The following is a 21,551-nucleotide window of genomic DNA, read 5'->3' as shown; positions in this document are numbered from 1 at the left end:
GCTACAGACCTGCATCACACCATTCACTTGACTGTTTGAGCTTCAGATACTCCTTGAACAAAAACAGGCTGGGCCAGTGACAGCGGTGGATGTCCACCATATCCCAAGGTCGCACCTCAGGCTGCAGGCTGGAAACACACACACTGTACTCCACTGGACCAAGAACACTTGAGAAGCCAAGAGCGTGGGTCCCAGCTCAAGCCGCAGTGTTTCCTTCCACTTCCTCTACAGCTTGTGCTTATGAGCCTGCACTGACCGTGAATACTGTCTCCCTTATCATTAGGGAAGAGTGACAGTGTATCTCTCCCACCATGCTGCTCAGGCTGTAACTCAGCAGCAGGAGTTACAGGCGTGTGACACTGCCTGGCTTTCCAAACTCTACTCTAGGCCCCCTCAATAGTAGAAGCCAGAGGGCCCGCATCCATGTCTGCCTTGCTCTCTGCTGGCTCCTCAGCACATAGGCAGCACACAACAGCCTCATGATACACACACACCTAAGCAGTGGTACCCTGCACCTTCAGATAGGTGCCTAGGAAGTGCTGTGGAATAAGCACTTCCCACTCTGGCAAACAGGGTTCTGAACTTCAGGTCCTTGTCTTGTGTCCTTCTTCCTCCTCCATAGAATGTAACAGTATAGCACTTCCAAATTATACACACAAGACCTATCTTCAAAGGCATGCTTGTCATCTTCTTAATCTTAAACTAATAATCACAGGCTACTTATCAAAAGGAGACTGGCTGGATTTACTTGAACAGGGCAAACACACATGGGGTCTCTAAGTTGAACTATACACCAAGTTTTTTAAAGTGATATTGTTTGCTTGCTTATTTATTTACTTATTGGGGGAAGGGAGGCAGAACTATGTTAGATAGAGGAAGACTTGATTCTACATATGGGTTCTGGAGATTGAACTCTGCTCCTTGGATTTGGCAGCAGTCACCTTTAACCCCTGAACCATCTCTCTGGCATCTCTCTGGATCTTATTCACAGGCCGAGACCACCAAGATACATTAGAGTCTACTCCACGATTTCGCCTTTTAACAACAGGAGCGAGCTCTCCTATCAGAGCTCTTGTCATCAGTGCCATCTGTGAGCTCCTTGGCCTGTCACTGCTCCAGCCCCACCATGAGCTGGAAGTCAGAAACCAGAGCCCTGTCAGGGCTTTGACACTGTGAAGCACTTAAGGACAGTAGTAAGACTGTCTGCTAAGGGGATGTAAATAAACCCCATTTGCCTAAGCACTTTTACTGGGGACAGTTAACTTGACTCCAAGAAAAATCACTCCAAAGTCAAATGCACTTCAAATCTCTCCCCCTGATGGGTACACTGGAGCTGGCTAGCCATTTGCTCTACCAGCCAACCCACTGAAAACAGAGCTATGGTCCTCTTCATTCATTACCTAGGATGCAGCCCCACTCTGCCACTTCTGGTTTGCCCAAACTACCCACATTAGGGCATCAGATTATACTAGCATAGTAGGCAGTCAGAAAACATTTAGGAGGTTGGGGTACATGAAGAACAAGTTAACGAGTGTCAAACCTGGGTGGCTGCGCTCACAGACCATCCCAGATCACACTAAGCAATCTCCTGTCTCACCCTCACTGTTGCCCAAGCTGGCCTTGAATGCCTTAAACAGCTGAGACTGCAGGTATGTGGCACCACGCCCAGCCTTCCACGACAGATCTTTCAGAGTTAGGTACTGTTCTAGGACCAGATAGACAGGGGCAGAAAACACAAGACCAACATCTCTGTCCCCTAAGAGCTCGGGGATCAGGCCCATAGGCTATGCTCCTGTCTCAAAATGGCCATTTCCTAACAGGAGAGCCACCCAGAGTCTGCAGAGGTAAGCACTTGCTCTCCCTGGCTGGGCCTGAGCATCCATCCCATCATTATGGTTCTTCAACAGTGTCATTATATCAGACACACAACAGCAGACAAGGAAGACCGCAGTCTGGAGGCTGCTAGGCAGGCTCCCACTGGCCAAGAGTGCTCTCCACACAGATGCAACAACATTTTGAATGAGTTACAATGAATGCCCCAGCTTTTCTTCACCTGTCAGATGGACAAAGCGAAAGCCTAGATGATTCTGTGGAGACTAAGTCCCATCTGGCCACTCCACCACCCTCTCCTGCTTTGGTGCTGGGAGTACACACAGAAAACTTCAGTCTACTTTGAAGAATCTCACCCAAAACTGTCCTGGACAAGTCCTTTCCCCCTGCAGACTAAGGTCAGGGGTTCAGACCCCCAGGCCCGTTTCCAGCCAAGAGCAATAACATGAAAACCTGTCTTGCCTATGCTTTTAATCAATATATAGAAAGTTTACTAGCCAATCAGACTTAGTCATCCCCAATACAGTTGCTGCACCCTTGCTAAAACAAGGCACAGGGTACCTCAAAACCATCTAGGGTCCAAAATCCCCTCCTAAATATCGACCAGGCAGGAGGGGAGCCACCTGTAAGGCTACACGGAGCAGGTGGGTTGCCTTCCCTCTCAGCCTACCTTACAAGGCTTCCTTGACCATGTGAGGTAGTTCTCTGGCCCTTCCACCACCAAAGATGGTGGGCCTGCTCTGCAGGTATCCAGGTAGATTAGGGGGTGCAGGGGTATGGGGGAGGAGGGAAGTGACACATCTAAGGCTCCTCAAATAAGTTGCTAGCATAGTGTGCCTGTCTTCATTACCAAAACAAACACCATGAGTGGAGTCCGGGAGCTCTCCGGCCTGTGAGTTTCTGCTCACCTGCTCCGAGGCACCTCCATAATCAGCAGTCCCAACTCTAACAAGCTGACAGTTCAGGGGGAAAGGAAGGCTGCGCCTGCTAGGATGCATCGTGTCCAGGCCGTAGGTTGGGCTGCTGAGCTCCGTGTCCCCCTAGCCCCAGGGCTGCGGCCTCACAAGAGCAATTGTGAGTTCACCCCTGTCCAGTTGGCTTACCAACCCGTCAGCACTCTGCTCCCCACTCAGGCAGGGCACCCCTCAAGACGCGCTCTATTAGCCGCACTACCACTAGGCCCTCCCAAGGGAAATGCCCTGTTCTGCCTTCCGGGCATACAGATGCCGCCCTTCTCTCCCTCGCTCGCCTGCTCACTCACACCGAAGCGGCCTCCCCAGAAAGGGGCAAACCTAGGAAAGGCTCAGTACCCAGACCACCCCCACCCTGGCTGGGGCTCTCCCCCGCTCGCCAGAGGCTGCCCAGAAAGAGCCTCCTAGGAACAGGAGAGGGGACACCTGGGTCAGGAGCAGGACACGGAACAAGCAGGGTCTAGATGGGAGGGTGAGAGCAGCGAAGGGCTGACGCAGGCTAGGCTAAGTCGTGAGAAGTCGGGGGAAGGGGACGGCTAGGGCCGGGGACAGGGAGGTGCAGGGAGGGGGGGAACACAGCTGGAGTAGAGAGGCCACACTTGAGGACCGACCGCAGAGAGAAGATTCCATGACGGTGAAGGAAACAAACCTAGGCAGAGTTCACTGGAAAGGGCTTATCGGGGTGCAGACTGGGGCCATGGAGAGGAGAAGAGTTTGGGGGAAGGGGACCTAGACTGGACCACTGGAGCGAGAACCACGGTCCTAGCCTGGGCCCTGGGGCCGAGGCAGGAGCCCAAGTACAGCCCATGGGATGAAGGCCTGCGAGAGGGGTGCCCGGCCTGGCCCCTGAAGGAAGGAAGGTCTAGCCTGGGATAGGCGAGACTAGCCTGGACTTGCAGGGAGAAGAACTGGGCTCCACATGGAGCCCAGGGCGGGGTCATAGGCTATCAGGGCCTCCCGCCGCCCACTCCGGACCCGAAGAGTGGCGTCTGCCTAGGGTCCGGGACCCCGCCCCTCCCCCACCCCGGATCCCCACCCTTCCCGGGCCGGGCGGGTCGGCGAAGGAGTGGACGCGAGCTCCGGCGGTGAGAGGGGTCCCGGGATGGAGCCGTGAAGGGGTCCCTTTACCATGGTGGCGGCGGCGGCGACGGTCCCTGTCCCGGCGTCTGTGGCTCTCCCCCCCGCAGCAGGGCCCTGCGCTTCCACTTCCCCGGGTGCCCAAGAGTGAACATCCGGGTCAGCGCCCCCCTCCCCCCCCCACCCCCCCGCGCCGGGCAGCCACCACCTTCCTTCCCCGCCCCGGCCAGCCCGACCCGCCCCCCAGCCGCCAGCTCCCGACCAATGAGAGCGCGGGGCCGCAGCGATCGCCAAGTATGGAGCGCCGCGCGGGGGGCGGGGACGGGGGCAGGCCCTGTGGTCGAGTGGGCGTGTCCTGTCTCAGGAGGGGCGGGCCAGGCGCAACGCTCCTGCGCGGCCAGGGCTGTGGCGTTCCGGAGGGACTGGGTCTACTTGCGTCCCTCCTCTGACTGTCAGCCTCGCTTCTCGCAGCTGCAGGACGCGGGCTAGCTGAGGGTGGAGCGGTTCACTGGTTCCCCTGGGCGGAGGATGCGGAAGGCGCCGAAACTAGGAGGGGACCGGCCCTCCGCAACCCACCCGGACCCGGAACTGGTGCGCCGGACGAGGCCCGGCCCCTACAGAGCGAGCGGAACCTGCATGGGGAAGCCGGCTCTGCCGCCCCTGTTGCTGAACACCTGCTATCAGGACCAGGCGGGCAGCTTTTAGGTACCAAAAGATGACAAGTGAATAAGCCATAAGGATCCCTGCCTGCACTTCATAGCTACCAGAGTAGTTGTGGGAAAGACCCGGGTAAGAAGACTAGAACATTTGGGTTCAATAAATGCTGTTTCATATACTTTTTTACATTATGTACAGAGAATCAGCCCGTTTCCCTAAATGAGTATCTCTCTCGAATCATATAGTGACTCAGAAATCCCTCTTTGTTTTCAGGTCTGAAGATTGAACGTAGAGCCTCAGGCAGGCTAGGCTAAGCTCTTCCACTTAACTGCAGCCCCAACCAGAAATTTGCTGTTCAAAAGAGTGAATTTTGTTTTGTTATCTAGAACTCAGGAGCCCTAGAATTGCACGTTTTGTTTATAACAACCCCCTACACGGCTTGCTCACCCTCCGTTTAGAGTCATATCAGGTCCTGAGAAGAGATCAGAAAACATCTGAGGGGAAACTGTGCCCTAGGCCTCTGAGCTTATAGTCAAGTGAAAGCTTGCAGGGACAGCCACCAGCAAAGAAAGCGTCCAGGTAAGTCTCTCAAGAATGACATAGACCAATATTACAGGAGTTCAGAGAAGGGAGTGGCACTTAGAAGGTCATTACACCGGAAGTATTTATCATGTAGCTATTGGCCAAGCACTGTGTAGGAAGCAGGCTGGAGAAATTACAGCTTTGAGCAAAATAGCCCATGATGGCATATGGCTTGTGGGTAAGATTTCACCTCCAGGAATAGAGCCTCTTACAGCCTGGGTAAGTACCCCTGTCCTGAGTTAAGGCCCCTTCAAGCTTGAAACCTGGTCAGAGACCAGGTACCCTATCTAATAAAGTATTGGGGGTGAGATGTGGAAAAACAGTGGATAGAGCAGGTAGACAGACGAGCCCTGTGGTGGTATTTTGGAGGATGGTCCAAGGGGGCTTTAACTCAGAAACTAACGCTTGACCAGATAGCTGAAGGTGGGGATGGAGCAGACCATGCGCCCATTGTCAGCACCTAGGTATCCACAGAGGCCACTGTGGCCAGCCTAAATTGTGTGTGAGCAGCAAACTGCAGTGAGCCTACTGTGTGCTGGACTACAGGGTAACTAGGGAGGGCCTCAGAAAGCTATTTGTGTGTCCCAGACAGTTTTATTTTAATGTCAGAGAAACAATACCTGAGGTTACCCTCAGTTTCCCACATACATGCCTTCCTGCATGGGAACAGACATAAAACACATGTACACACACACACACCGGGGAATTTTTTAAAGCATACATATTGGGCCTAGGGAAGTGCACTGTGGGTAAAGTGCTTGCTGTCCAAGCATAGGGACCTCTCTGATCCACAGCATGTAAAAGCCAGGTACAGCTAGCTGTGTATTGGAGAGATATTCCCAATGCTGTGTGAAAGGCAGGAGGATCTCTGGGGCTTGGTGACTAGCCAGCCTAGCCAAATGGCAAACTCCAAATTCAGTTAGAAAGGCCTATGGTGGTATATACCTATAATCCCAGCACTCAGAAGGCAGAGGCAGGAGGATCTCTGGGAGTTCAAGGCCAATCTACTCTACATAGCAAGCTCCAAGACAGCCAGGACTATACAGAGAGAAGACGAATTCTATGAGAGACGCTGGGTCAAAAAACAGGGTGGATGGGCTGGCTCAGTGGGTAAGAGGACTGACTGCTCTTCCAGGGGTCCTGAGTTCAATTCCCAGCAACCACATGGTGGCTCTCAACCATCTGTAATGGGATCTGATGCCCTCTTCTGGTGTGTCTGAAGACAACTACATTATATTCATATAAATAAAATAGATAAATTTAAAAAAATAAACAGGGTGGATCAAGGTATAGGAAGTTGGGTTTCAGACCCAAGGGGCTGAGGTACATATTTTACATACCAAAGCAGACCTGGCCTCCAGGTTCTCCCTGCATCCCTCAGTCCCTACCTGACATACCCTGCCCTCTACCCTGAATTTTCCAGCCTAGGGGCTGGGCTGCACTTCCCACAGAGGCTCTTCCCTATATAATCAGACATTTTGGTCTCCTCCCCCCTCCTTTCCTTCTCTCCTTTCTCCCTCTGTGTGTGCTCTTTCTCTCTATTCCCCCTCCCGACCACCTCCCTCCCCATGGTGCCTTCCCTGGCCTTGTTTCTTGGGGCCAGTGAACTTGCCCGCCCAAGAGTGGTTTCCCAATAATCCTGCATTTTGTATACTTTAATCTGTCTTGGAGAAATAACTTATCATAGATGACATGAACTTTTAATCCCAGTACTGAGGAGGCAGAGGTAGGCAGATCTGCCTGTGAGTTCAAGGTAAGCCAGCGATAAAGAGTAAGATCTTGTTGCAAAACAATAAGGTAGTGCAGGATGAAGGAAGAACCTGACATAGATTTCTGCCCTCCATATGCAAATCGCAGGCCAGCACACCCATACACATACATGTACATGCACACATATATTCACCATACATATACACACAGCAGCAGCACCAATGTGACACTTCCTCTGTGATGGACCCCGTTAAACCCTTTCCCAATCCTCGTAACAGCTCCACCCCCCCAAAAGTAAGGAGTCTCTCCAAAGTCATGCAGCAGAGATGTGAGGTCCTGGAGAAGGCAAGGAACATTTGTATTCTCATGTTTCCTGATGTGTTACCAGGGCAACATGGCAAGTAGGAAAGAGGTGAAGATGCTAAGGACTTGAGTTCATAGTGAAAAGATCTGCCCTTGAACTGGGCAAGACTGCAATAGGGATGGGGTGGGGTTAGGTGGGGAGGGGAGGGTGGAGTGGGGTCAGGAGGGTGAGAGGGTGAACACTGCCTTCAGTCAAGTTGTGTAAGATGCCTACTGGAAACTTCAGTGGAGAGGCCCAGTAAGGAACTGGGTAGAAGCCTGCCGCTAGTGAGTGGCATATAAAGGTCTTTAAAAGCACAAGATGTTGAGATGCATACACTTGGTGATGGGTGTAGAGAGAAGAGATCACGGAGAATCAAGGAGCAAAGAAGAGATCGTATCTCTCTCAAAAGCCAGGGGATAATAACATGAAATAAGTCACACCTGAAGAGAAGATTGCCAGAAAGTCTTATCCATAGTGGATTGTCTGTAGTTTCCCAATCTTTGTGTCTACCTTGTAGGATCGCTACTGCTGTTATTCTCAGAGAGGCTAAGGAACGTACGTGTCCAAACCTATGAGTTTAGTTCAAGGTCGTCTAGAACCAGAGTCCACATTCATAGCCCCAGTGTGAGCACATTGCTTCCCTGCTTTAACCCCATGCTAGCTGGGAGCCGGAGGCTGGGGAGGTGGCTGTAGGGTAAATTGCTTGCCCCGCATACATGAGGAAGGACCTGAGGCTGAGCCAGGCTGTGGTGGCGCATGCCTTTAATCCCACCACTTAAGAGGCAGAGGCAGGTAGGTCTCTCAGGTAGAGGCCAGCCTGGTCTACAGAGCTGGTTCCAGGACAGCCAGGACTACACACAAAGAAACCCTATCTTGAAAAGAAAAAAAAAAAAAAAAAGAAAAGAAAAGAAAAGAAAACAAAAGGTTCTTGCTGGCCAGCCAGCTTAGCCAAGTTAGTATACTCCAGGTTCAATGAGAGAGACTGTCTCAAATAAGATAAAAGGCATGGGAAGGTGGCTCAGCAATTAAGAACCTCTCTTCCATGCAGGGGCGGGGCAGTCAGGCTGGACACAGCAGTCATGGGTTCCCCCTGTGTAGCTCTGTCTGGAATTCTTTCAGCTTGTATCACCCTTGGTGGTACATCTTCCTGATCACTTGGTGGAGCCTCTAAAGAGAATGAATACTCTTACGGCCAGGAGTTTGTGCTTTCAGAAGCCTCAAACTACAGGGTGGGGGTGGGGGCGGGGGCAGGGAGGTGTGGAATCTCACTGAGACAGACTGGATTTGCTACAAATGTACCAGGTCAAAAACTCCAGATAAAGTGTTTCAATCCAGACATGAAGATCATGAAAAATATGTTGGGAAACCCCCCCCCAAACCCACATACACTGCTCATTGTTACAAGAATGAGAAAAGTATCACTGCTCATTGTTACAAGAATGAGAAAAGTACAAAAAAGGAGTCCGTACTAGGGAAAGGATATGGTCCAGCTGCCTGGACTGCAAAAGACACGCGCCTCCATTCACAAGATGGTGCCTTCAGTGAGCTCAGACTCCGACAGGAGTTAAACACTGGCTACACATCCAGCGCCTGAAGCTGCCCCAGGACTTCCTACTGAAGAGAACATGTGTCACGCGCCTCAGGGGCACTGGGAGCAGCTTCTGCAGTGGCATCTGAAGCCTGGGCAACAGGAAGCGAAGCCCTGATTCAACACAACTTCAGACCACAAATGCAGTTACTGAGGAAACCGGTCTCCTTAGTCCAGCGTTTCCACTATTGGGTAGCGGGGCAAGGAAGAACACATCTTCCAAAGGACCCATGTCCTGCAGTTCTCACACCTCCTTCCCCAGGGGAATCCAACACCCTCTTCTGGTTTCTGCAAGCACCCGCACACACATGGCTCACACACATATATAAACATGTAATTTTTTTTTTCCTAGACAGGGTTCCTTTGTGTAGCCCCGGACATCTTAGACCAGACTGGCTTTGAATTCATTGAGATCCACCTGCCTCTGCCTCCTGAGTGCTGGGGTTAAAGGTGTGTGCTACCGAGCCGGGCATGGTGGTACACGCCTTTAATCCCAGCACTCAGGAGGTAGAGGCAGGCGGATTTCTGAGTTTGAGGCCAGCCTGGTCTACAGAGTGAGTTCCAGGACAGCCAGGACTACACAGAGAAACCCTATCTCAAAAAACAAACAAACAAAAAACAAAAGGTGTGTGCTACCACCACCCAGCAAAATGTAATAAACTTTTAAGACTTAAACTCTTAAAAATATACCTATATGGTGGAGAGCAATCTGATACCTGATACCAACCCTGATGCACACATGAGCACACATGCACAGACATGTACACACAAAGAAACAGTTATATTTAATTTTAAAGTTCTTTATAGTAGGAGGGCACAGGGTTCACGGGCACATACTCTCTACCATGGAACCCCCATTTCGGATTATTTAGTTGTGTGGGAAACAGGTGTACAAACATATCTCGGTGGGCTTGTGGGAATGGGTTCTCAGGAGTTGGCCCTCTGGGTGGGCTCTGGGGACTGAAGTCAGGTGTGGGGGCATATTCTTTGCCTCTGCAACCACCCAAGGCCCTATATCCGCCGTTTCTGTTGCCTCCTATTCTAATGGGGCTCCTTGGCTAGCTTCTAGCCGGATGCCAGCATCTGTGCTTTAACAGATATGGGGGCCATTCCTGGTGATCTTTATCCTCTGCTTCTGCTTCTGCTAACAGCTTTATGGCTTTCAGAGTTCAGATTCCCAAGAGCACGTCTGATTGGCCAGCTCATCCTTTTATGTATGGGACAGATTCCCACCTCCTCATCTGTCACCACATGTGAGCATGAAGGCTGCAAGTGACAGTGACAGGCCCTGGGTAGAGAGACAAGGACCATAAATATTTTTTAGTACTGTTATTCCTCTCTCTCTCTCTGTGTGTGTGTGTGTGTGTGTGTGTAGGCCAGAGGTCAACTTTGGGTCTTCTCAAGATGACCATCCATCTTTCTTTTTTTCTTTTTTTCTTTTTTTTTTTTTTTTTTTTGGTTTTTCGAGACAGGATTTCTCTGTATAGCCCTGGCTGTCCTGGAACTCACTTTGTAGACTAGGCTGGCCTCCAACTCAGAGATCTGCCTGCCTCTGCCTCCCAAGTGCTGGGATTAAAGGTGTGTGCCACCATGCCTGGCTTTTTTTTTTTTTTTTTTTTTTTTGAAAAAGGAGTTCATTGGCCATAAGTTTGCCCTTCGGCTAGGCAAGCTGGCCACCGAGCTCCAGGGATCCTGCTTCCTCCTACCCTGCCTCCCCAGTGCTAGGACTATAGCCGCATGCCACCGTGCCTGCTTTTTATATAGGTTCTGGTGATCAAATGCCGGCCCCTGTGGGCATGAGGCAAGAACTTTGAAAGCCAGCTCTTTACCCTGGCAAAGGATCAGTTTACAGAGTGAGCTGTCTCTCCAACCCTTGTCCCCTTTGCTCTGAACTCCTAACCTCACCGGGCATGGTGAGGCATACCTGTAAGGCCAGCACTCAGGAGGCTGAGGCTGATGTGACCCTGGCCTGCACCCTGTAACCTCATCAGATGCCTGCCACTCCTGATGGTTGTCATGAACTGACTAACAACCCCCCGACACCTCCCTGAATCTTTATGACTCCAGCATCTATAGCACAGGCCATTATCAATATCATTTCTCCCTTGCTGTTTTCTATCCCAGAGTTTTCTTCTCTCTTGGCAGGCATGGCTCATGTGCTTTTCCCAGCTTGCCTATTGTGATGGTTTATACATGCTTGGCCCAGGGAGTGGCACTATTTGAGGTGTGGCTTTGTTTGGATAGGTATGGCCTTGTTCGAGTAGTTGTGTCACTGTGGGTGTGGGCTTAAAACCTTTACCCTAGCTGCCTGGAAGTGAGTCTTCCACTAGCAGCCTTCAGGTGAAGATGTAGAACTCTCAGCTCTGCCTGCGCCATGCCTGCCTGGATGCTGCCATGTTCCTGCCTTGATGATAATGAACTGAACCTCTGAACCTGTAAGACAGCCCCAAATATATGCTGTCCTTTATAAAAGTTGGCTTGGTTGTGGTGTCTGTTCACAGCAGTAAAACCCTAAGACATCTATCTTCATTGAGATCTCAGAGATCTCTAACCTAACCCTTTTCCTCTTCATGACTGTATTAACGCGGGAGCATCCTGTTAGCCTCGGGGAGACTTGCATACCTGTGACCCTGCCAGATTCTCACATTTGCCACACAGGTGCAGGGGTACTCATGACAAATGTGTGCTCGTGTACACGCATAATAGTAATAGTGGTCACACTTCCTTGTAAATCCATTAGCCATTGCCTCCTCACTTACCAACCGCCTCGCCCCAGTGATGCTCCCTTGAGCCCTGACACTACACCAGAACATTTGACCATTTCTGGAGAATTCACTGTGACTCCCCTCGTTTTTACTCGATATCCACAGACTCAGTGAGCCTGCCCATCCTACTATTAGTCCTCACACTGTAAAATGGGAGTTTCTCAAGCTTCCTCCTTGGTCCTCGTGTTTAACCCTAAGCCTAAGACCTTGCTTCACACTTCCCAGACATGAGAGTCAGCCCCACAGGAGCCTTTCCTGCTTTTAAAATGAAGGGGGCAGCAGGTCGTAGTGGCAGACACTAATCCCAACACTTGGGAGGTAGAAGCAGGCGGTGGATCTCTGTGAGTTTGAAGGCCAGAGCTACAGAGTGAGACTCTGCCTCAGAAGAAATAATATGTAAATGAATTAAATTAAATGAAGGAGCCGTGTCCCTGATGAAGCCCATCCTCCCCAGAACATGGAACCTTCATGGTCATCAGCTTCTCTCTTTATGCTAGATCATTCCTATCAGCTTCAAAAACCATCTCAATATCTGCTGTCATAAAAGTCTTAGCGCCAACAACCAAAGCCTGCTTGGTCCCCATCTGTTAGCCATCTCTCGTGTATTTCTGTTCCTATTCATATAAGAACTTGGGAGTCCATTGAGGCTGGGGAGATGTCTCAGTGGGCAAAGCGCTTGTTACACATGCAGAAGGACCAGAGTCCAATCTCCAGCATTAATGCAAAACATAGGCGTGCATCTGTAATTGCCGTGCTGGGAACTGGAGAAGGGAGGAAACTGGGGCTCACTGGTCAGCCATGATAGTAGCTGACAGGACAAGCTGCAGGATCCCTGGGAGACTGTGTCTTAAAATTAAATGGGAGGCTGGAGAAGTGGCTCATTGATTAAGAACACTTGTTGTGGGGTGGCAACGGGTAAGAGCACTAACTGCTCTTCCGGACGACCTGAGTTCAAATCCCAGCAACCACATGGTGACTCACAACCAACCGTAATGAGATCTGACACCCTCTTCTGGTGTGTCTGAAGTCAGTTACAGTGTACTTATGTATAATAATAAAGAAATATTTGGGCAGCCAGGGACCGAGCGAGTGGAGTTGACCAGAGCAAGCTGGGGCCGACCAGAGCGAGCAGGGTTGACCAGAGCAAACAGAGGTTCTAAAAATTCAAGTCCCAACAACCACATGAAGGCTCACAACCATCTGTACAGCTACAGTGTACTCATATACATAAAATCAATAAATCAATAAATACATCTTTTTAAAAGAAGAAGAAGAGGAAGAAGACGACTTGTTGCTCTTGCAGAGGACTCAGGTTTCATTCCTAGCACCATCCTGGTGGCTCACAATCATCTGTAATGCCAATTCCAGCAGATTCAGTGCCCTCTTTTGACCTCTGTAGGCACCAAACACACAAGTGGGCAGGCAAAACTCCATATAAAAAAAAATAAGTCTAATAAAGTAAAGTAGAAAAGCATTTGAGAAATAAATGCATCCTGATAACAACCTCTACCATGTGGGCCTACATGGGCTAGTATATCTGTACACACGTATACATACACACACACACACACACACACACACACACACACACACACACACACTGCTAGAGATGATTCTGCATTACGTCTAGATTCCCCTCAGGGGGTAGGGTTGTACCAACCCCAACTTGCCCACAGACTTCATACCTTCTAAGGTTACGTGGGTATTTTTTTTCCTTTAAAGACTTATTTATTATATGTAAGTACACTGTAGCTGTCTTCAGACACCCCAGAAGAGGGCACCAGATCTCAGATAGTTGTGAGCCACCATGGGGTTGCTGGGACTTGAACTCAGGACCTTTGGAGGAGCAGTCAGTGCTCTTAACCGCTGAGCCATTTCTCCAGCCAGGAATTTCATCTTGCAGAAATCAGTAGCCTCTTTGTGCCTCCGCTCACTTTACTGCACCTTACTTCTGGTGTCTGCTACAACCTTTCCCAATGCGACCTCCATTCCCTCTGAACTTCCCCTTCCGGATGTATGCTTTCTGCATGTAAGTCTTTAGCACGTAGAACGTGGTGGGTGCTCGATGAATGCATATATCAACATGAACATATATCAACATGATAACACCATGACTATAAGTCAGCGTTTGGGAATTGGATAATGAAGCTTTGCCAGCTTTTTTTTTTTTTAAATGGGTGCTTACTACGTGTAATTTTTTTTTGTTGTTCTGAGACAATCTAACTATGTAGCCTTGGAATTCCAGGACCTGAATGCTGGAAATAAAGGTGTGCACCAGTCTTCCCTTCTCCTTAACTCCTTCCAATACATCTTTGGAACTAGCAACTTCATAGCAACTTCAGGCTTGACTGGTGTTTGTTTGTTCTGGTTTCTGTTTTCAAGATAGAATCTATTTATTTAGAAGTGCTAGGGATCAAACCCAGGGCTTTAAAAAAGAGATTCATTTATATATTTATGTGAGTACACTGTCGCTCTCTTCAGACACACCAGAAGAGGGCATCAGACCCTGTTGGAGCCACCATGTGGTTGCTGGAATTTGAACTCAGGACCTCTGGGAGAGCAGGACCTCTGGGAGAGCAGTCAGTGCTTGTAACTGCTGAGCCATCTTTCCAGCCCCTATACCCAGGGCTTTATAGGCTGGCTTTAAACTCACTGTGTAGCTGGGGATGACCTTGAACTCCTGATCCTCCTGCTTCCATCCCTGGAGAGTTGGAATTACCAGTGCATTCCAACTGGTTTATTAAGTGTGTTGGGGGAGGGGAGGAGGAATCCAGTGTTTCTTGCAGGCCAGTCAGGTGCTCCTCTACCCACTGAGCTACCTCTCTATTCCACATCACTGTAGAAGAAATGAACAGGCTGTCCTGACTTGGCTCTTTCTGTGTCTGTCCACAGAATCACATGAAAGATTCTAAGTAGCCTCACCAAACTAGCACACACCATCCTCCTTCATCGCTGCCCTTTACACACAGCATTTGCCCATGAGCATCTCCTGAGCCCAGGCAGGTTGAGAAGGAAGCCCTGAGCATATCACAAAAAGGAGAGTAGCCTTCCCTGCGGCACGTGGAGATGGGCTGCTCAGTGGCTGGTACAGGATTCATCTGAGCATTCAATCCTCAAAACTGCCCCATTAGCTAGCCTTCCTTCTTCGTTTAAATCTTCTAGCTGAGACATCAGGGTTAGGAGGTGCAGTGATCCCAGGAACTGGGGCTCGCTTAGCTCCTGAATGCCTCCCAGTCGCAGGCCTGGACCTGCTTCCTGAGATCCCAGGGTGGGCTGGTGGTATCGGGATGGAAATGGCATGTCTGTCCTGGGTCTGAGTACTTGCTCCTCAGTTAGTGGAGCTGGTGGAGGTGAACCCTGGGGGCAAGTGCCTCTAGTGCCCCCCTCCCCAGGGCAAGCCCCGCCTCTAGTGAGGGCAAGCCCTGCCTCTAGTACCATACCAGCTTTCACTGCCATGCTTTTCCCAGGAAGTATTGTACCCCAAAGTCCTCCCCTTAATTGCTTTTGCCAGACATTTAATTATGATGAATGGTCTTGTCAAGTTACTAAAATAGTTCAGATGTCTGTCTGTATGTATGTACATATGTATGTATGTATGCATGTATGTCCACATGTATGTATATATGTATGCATGTATGTCCATATGTATGTATATATGTATGCATGTATATATGTGTGTGTACATGTATGTATGCATGTATATACGTATGTATATACGTATGTATGTATGTATGTATGTATGTATATTCTTCTATAGTGCTAGATAACATACCTAGGGTTTTATGGATGCTCAGGAAATACTGAGACCACCCCCTAGGCTCAGATTTTTTTGGGGGGAGGGAGAAAGACAGCTATAGCCCTAAATTGAGTGGTAGTGGCTGGCTTAGTTAGGGTTTTACTGCTGTGAACAGTCACCATGGCCAAGGCAACTCTTCTAAGGACAGCATTTAATTGGGGCTGGCTTACAGGTTTAGAGGTTTAGCCATTCTCATCAAGGCGGGAACATGGCAGCATCCAGGCAAGCATGGTGCCAGAGGAGCTGAGAGTTCTGAAGGCGACTGGCTTCCAGGCAGCTAGGATGAGGGTCTTAAGCCCATACCCACAGTGACACATGTACTCTAACAGGGCCACACCTTCTAACAGTGCCTTTCCTGGGCCGAGCATATATAAACCATTACAATGGCCCACACCTTTAATTCCAGCACTTGGGAAGCAGAGGCATATAGAAAGAATTAAAAAAGAAACATACTCGCTCCAGGAATTCTGGGTAAGGATAAAATGAGGGGCTGAGAGTGTAGCTCAGTTGGTAAGGGTGCCTGAAGCCCCTGGGACCAGTCTCCAGCACCAAAGAGAGCTGAGCATGACGGCCTGTGCCTGTCGTGCCAGCACCTGAGAGGTGGCAGCAGGAGGATCACCAGTTCAAGGTCATCCTTAAATACATAGCAAGTTCAAGGCCAACCTGGAATTTAAAATAAGAATTTTTTAAAAATGATATGTGTCCATGTGGGGGTATATGCATGTGAGTTCAGAAGTGTGCATTGGATCCCGAGGGACTCCAGTTCCAGGCAGCTGTGAGTTGCATGTGAGGGCTGGGAACTGAACTCAGGTCCTCTGGAAGAACACCAAATGCCCACAACTGCTGAACCATCTCTCCAGCCCCAGATTTTGTAAAGATGAGTATACCATAGACTAAAAGAGGCGTTTGAGTCTCAGAAATTTCTATTTATTGGGACATAAAGTAGGACAGATGCTGGAGGGCTGAAGGGAGGGAAGAACACACTGACTTCTTCTGAAGACAGAAAACTGTGGTTTGTAGTAAAAGAGGCCGTCTTGACTCAGAGCTTCTCCCACCGTTCAGCATCCGGACAGAGCATGGAGCCATGAAGGGGAGGAGGCCAGAGCACTGGCCACCCATCTGTGTAATACAGCCCGAGGCTGCGGCGCCAAGACGATCCTTCATTCTGAGGTTTGTCACAATCATCTTGGGGTTTTTGTTTTGATTTTTTAATAGGTACCTGGGAGAAGTCCCAGCTGTGTTCTGTTCTGCTGGACCAGAAGTGTTTGTATCCTGTCCATCTGGGGGATCTTGATCAGAGATGTAGAGAGGCCTCTCAAATGCGGGCCAGCTGTTGGGAGTTTTTATATGCACATCTGGGGAGAATTCCTGTCCAGTGAATTAAGCTGGCCAGTCAGCCAGCCACTCTGGGTTGGACTGGACTATATAACATACCCAAGGCCAATTCTCACCTTGGGCTTGGGATAAGCAGCCCCTGTCTTTCCAGATCATATTCTGCAACACGCCCTCAAAAGCTGGGCTTGGAGCCGCCGCCTGTTGTGTGTTCCCATGGAAACCATGCACTTTGTACACCTTATCTCTTCCTTTGCTCTTAGTGTTTGTCCGGCTGCTCTGTAGCTCTTTGAGATAGGTAGGGCCTGTGAGTCACTCCCTAACCATTAGACCCTGAGATACAATCTCTTGCCACAAATGGAGCCTGTCAAATGATGACCCAGAAAAACTCCAGTCATCCAGGACGTAAACTGCGGTCGGTTCCAACTCCTCCCATCCCTCCTTCAGATTAGACACTGTCATGGTCCCGGTGAAAGGCCAGATGCTGACCTTACCCAAGATCTTCTGAAGGGAAGGAACTGAACTGAGAGCATAGTCTGGTGCAAGGCTGAGATACACGGGGAGGGACCCATGGTCCCAGCTGCTGGAGGCTGAGGCTGGAGGATCACTAAAGTGCTTGAGTTCAAGGCCAGCCTGGGCAGCATAGGAAGATGCTATCTGTGTAAGACAGAATACAGAACAACAACAACAACAAAATCCAAACGAGGCAGAGGCAGGTAGGTGGATCTCCTTGACTTCAAGTCAGCCTGGTCTACATGGCAAGTTCTAGGCCCACCAGAACTACATAATGATACTCTGTCTCCAACTAAAAGCACTAGGACCTGGGCTCAGCATTTAGTGTCCAGTATCCCACAGCGTTCTGTAACTCCATTTCCAGATGATTTAAGGCCCTCTTCTGGCCTCCATGGGTACTGCATGCTCATGGTGCATGTGCACACACACACACACACACACACACACACACACACCACACACACACCTTAAGAAATAAAATTAAAAATATAAAATATATCAGCCTAAGTTTTGTTCAAAAGAACCAATGGAGCACACATTGTAACTGGGCCTTTGTGAAGGTTTTCAACTTTGAGGACCAGAGTAGACCTGAAAACCTATTTATTCATGGTGGTCAACATCACTGTTGTTGCAAAGATCCAGATTAAAGTAAAAATAGTTACACAGAGGGCTGGGGATGTAGCCCAATTGGTACAGTGCTTGCCTAACACACGTAAGGCCCCATGTCTGATTCTCAGCATTGTGTGTTTCAGGCATGGTGGTACATGACTGGAAGCCTGGCACTCAAGAGGCAGAGGTACAAAAGCCTAAAGCCATCCTCTGCTACATAGGGAGTTTGGGGCCAGCCTGGCGCACATGAAATGTTGGCAAATATGGAGAAGCAGCTATGAACATCTGGGCCAGCTGTTCTGCGCAGGTGAAATGAGTCAGTGTACTGGTTCGTTTTGTCAACTTTGACAGACACAAGCTGGGGTCATCTGGGAAGACAGAACCTCAGTTGAGAAAAATGCCTCCCACCCCCATCAGATCGGCCTGTAGACAAACCCCATGGATCATCATCTTATTTAATGACTGGTGTGGGAGGGCCCCGACCCATTGTGGGTGCTGCCATCCCTAGGCAGGCAGCCCTGTAGTGCTTTGAGAAAGCGGACTGAGCCAGCCACAAGGAGTGAGGCAGTAGACAGTGTTCCTTCATCGCTTCGGTTTCAGTTCCTGTCATCCCTGAATGCCCTCAGGGATGGGCTGTAAGCTGAAATAAACCCCTTTCTCCCCAACATACTTTTGGTCCTGGTGTTTACCACAGTCAATAGAAAGCATAGTAGGGAGCCGGGCGTGGTGGCACACGCCTTTAATCCCAGCACTCGGGAGGCAGAGGCAGGCGGATTTCTGAGTTCGAGGCCAGCCTAGTCTACAAAGTGAGTTCCAGGACAGCCAGGGCTACACAGAGAAACTCTGTCTCAACCTCCCCACCCCCCCCAAAAAAATCTAAGGACATGGGTGCGACATAGTGACTGAGCCTGTGTCATCAGTGTTCCTCGGCAGCTTAAGCCTGCTAGACAGGTTGGTAAACAGCTTGGCAGCTAGAGGACCTCGCTACTCTTGCAGAGGACCTGGGTTTGGTTCCCAGCACCCAGGTCAGGAAGCTCACAACCACCTCTTAACTCCAGCTCCTGCAGATCTGGTGTCCCCTTGTGGTCTCCTCAGGTACTACACCCTTGAGTTTTCTCTCTTTCCCTCTTGCCCTCCTCCCTCTCTCCCTGTCTCTCCTTTCCCTTGCCTCAATTAATAATAAAAATAACTCTTACAAGAAAAAAACCACACCAGACAGGATCAGATATCTGTGGTCCAGGACCTTGCAGGACCACTTACAAGAAAGAAAAACCTGCCAGACAGGATCAGAATTCAGGAGGCTGAACAAGTGGATCTTTGTGAGGTCGAGGGCAGCCTGGTCTACATAGCCAATTCCAGGCCTACCAAGGCTACAAATCTTGTCTATGCCTATGTGTATATGTGTGCATGCCCATTATAGCTAGAAGCTGAGATGTAGCTCAGTGGTATAGCAATGGCCTAAAGTGCGAGAGGCCCTGAATTAGATACACAGAGCCACAAACAACAGCAAAAACACCCAAACAAACAAAAAGGGAAACTTACAGGCGGATGAAAGCGCACATACGCACAAAGAAGAAAATCAGCCTAGAAGCAAATGCTGCTTTCTTTTTAGAATGTAGACCAGTCTTTTTCTGTCACACACATATGCGTAATTTACCATAAATCACACATATATGAATAATTTGCCATAATGAGCTTATACAGGTTTGGAAGTTGCTTTTATTCTTAACCAAGAACACATCCTGGACACGTTAAGGATTCTCACAGAAGAATGTTTACTGGATTCCCAGGATCTTTTGTTATGGAAGCGTCTTGATTAGAAACAAAACATGGGGTTGGTGAACTAGCTCAGCGTGTAATGGGCTCTACGATTGATTGATTTATTTTATGCATATGAGTACACTGTAGCTGTCTTCAGACACAGCAGAAGAGGGCCTCAGATCCCATTACAGATGGTTGTGAGCCACCATGTGGTTGCTGGGAATTGAACTCTGGACCTCTGGAAGAGCAGTCCATGCTCTTAACTGCTGAGCCATCTCTCCACCCCATATAGTCTAAGTTCAATCCCTGGAGACCACAGTGAAAGGAGTTTCCTACCATGTCCTCTCTCCTGTACCCCCTCATCACTCACACACACACACTCACACACATACACATACCACATATAGACATCACATACCCACTACACACATATATCACATACATGCACACTCATGCATTCATGCATGTACACACACACCACTCACATATCACACACACTCATATACATACACCACACACACACACACACATTCACCACCACATACCGTACAACCACACACACATACATACACACTCACCATACATACACATCACACACACTCACACTCATGCTTTCATGCGTGCACATGCACATAACCACTGCTACCACACTAATACTAGAATATAATAAGTGCCTCCCAGAGTTGCACTGTTCTTTTTTTTTTTTAAACTATTATTAAGCATCTTTGCATGCAGCCCTCCATCCTCATCCCAAATTTTTTCTTAGGATGCATGAGAATAATTTAGTATCAACAGAAGGACATGTGGTCTAACTTTTTCTTCTCCTGTTGACAGATGGCCACAACTCCACTAGCAGTGTATGAGAATGCTATAATAACAGCAATAACTATTACTACTCTACTTCCTGGCCAAGAAAATGATTGTGGGGGGGAAAAGATGATAAGTATTTGCTAAAGGCCATCCCACGCCAGCTGTGTTTATTTGTTGAACTCCATCTCCATGTCTGTGGACCAAACAGCCAGGTCCTTTAGATCTGTAGTTTATATAGTGCATCTTTCAACACCCTGAAACCTTGACCCAAGTTGTAGCCGAAGGAAAGAGGGTTTCTGGTAAATACGGTTTCCAGTCAGGAGCCCCAAGCCAAGTCTCCCCACCCCTCCTCTTCCTGGAGTGGACCACCTCTGTGGTTGGAACCGCTGGCAATCCATCAAAAAGGGAGGTTGGTTGACTTGGAGCTGAGACTGTAAGTGCTTATAAGAAATGAAAGACATGGTTTGGGGTGAAAAAGTCATGCTTCCGGGTACAAAGGCAAAGCCACTAATAACCCAAGGATTCGGCGTTCCATCTGACCTGCTCTGATATTGTCACTATGGTGACAGTCTCCATAAACAGCCTCAACATAACCAAACGAAAGGAAACAAAACAAAACAAAACAGAAAAAGGAAGGAGAACTTCCACCCCGGTGACCTGGAGGTATTTTAGGGATCAAGGCAATGTTGTATGGGGTAAATATTGAACGAAGAATCTGCTCTTTTAATAACCGGTCCTCCCTCCCTCTTGGGAGTCTGAACAAAGGCTCGGCAGATCACAGAACGAAGCCCCAGCCCAGTGTCTTCAGGGTTCAGAAAGTGCAGCCAAGAGAACGGAAACAAATGGGTACGGACAGACGTTCAAATTCTTCTCACACCCTCCGCCTGGGACACTCAAGCCGAGCCTTCTGTGGAGTCCAAGGGTGGAACAAGGCTCATGTTCTCTGGAAAAGAGGCTGGGCCTTGGGCTCCAGGGAACTGAACTTGGTTCCCCGTCCCTGACCTTGATTCCTGAGCCAGCAGCAGTGATGGAGGGAAGCATCTTTAAGCCACACCAAGTCTCTGGGGGCATCTGCATCTGCTGCAAATTCCTCTGCCGCTCCCAGCCTCGTGCTACTCTCTTTGAATCCCTGACTCAGCGAGCTGCAGTCCAAAGAGCAGAACTAACTATGTTATTCCTTCTTCTTCTTCTTTTTTTTAATGCC

General features: G+C 49.3%; 1 protein-coding gene and 1 long non-coding RNA gene across 5 annotated transcripts in view; one reads left to right on the top strand and one right to left on the bottom strand.

The window, feature by feature from the left end:
• Positions 1 to 4,059, bottom strand: part of Capzb (capping protein (actin filament) muscle Z-line, beta) — a 98,922-nt gene extending 94,863 nt beyond the window's left edge. For 2 of the 4 annotated variants that reach the window (NM_001037761.2, NM_009798.4), the window contains exon 1: positions 3,930 to 4,059. In NM_001037761.2, the coding sequence (NP_001032850.1) occupies positions 3,930 to 3,932 (3 nt within the window). In that variant the 5' untranslated portion in view covers positions 3,933 to 4,059. Of the gene's footprint in view, positions 1 to 2,738; positions 2,958 to 3,929 lie in introns of those variants that run through there. The other 2 variants (XM_006538504.3, NM_001271405.1) reach the window with 2 other exon arrangements.
• A 12,243-nt stretch (positions 4,060 to 16,302) lies between these two features.
• On the top strand, positions 16,303 to 21,551 carry Gm16287 (predicted gene 16287). Its single transcript, NR_033543.1, has 3 exons — positions 16,303 to 16,492; positions 17,920 to 18,871; positions 20,372 to 21,551. It is a non-coding gene; the product is annotated as a predicted gene 16287 (long non-coding RNA).

Source organism: Mus musculus, chromosome 4 (assembly GCF_000001635.26).
Source record: "Mus musculus strain C57BL/6J chromosome 4, GRCm38.p6 C57BL/6J".
Lineage (NCBI taxonomy): Eukaryota > Metazoa > Chordata > Mammalia > Rodentia > Muridae > Mus > Mus musculus.
This window is presented reverse-complemented; position numbering and strand designations above follow the sequence as displayed.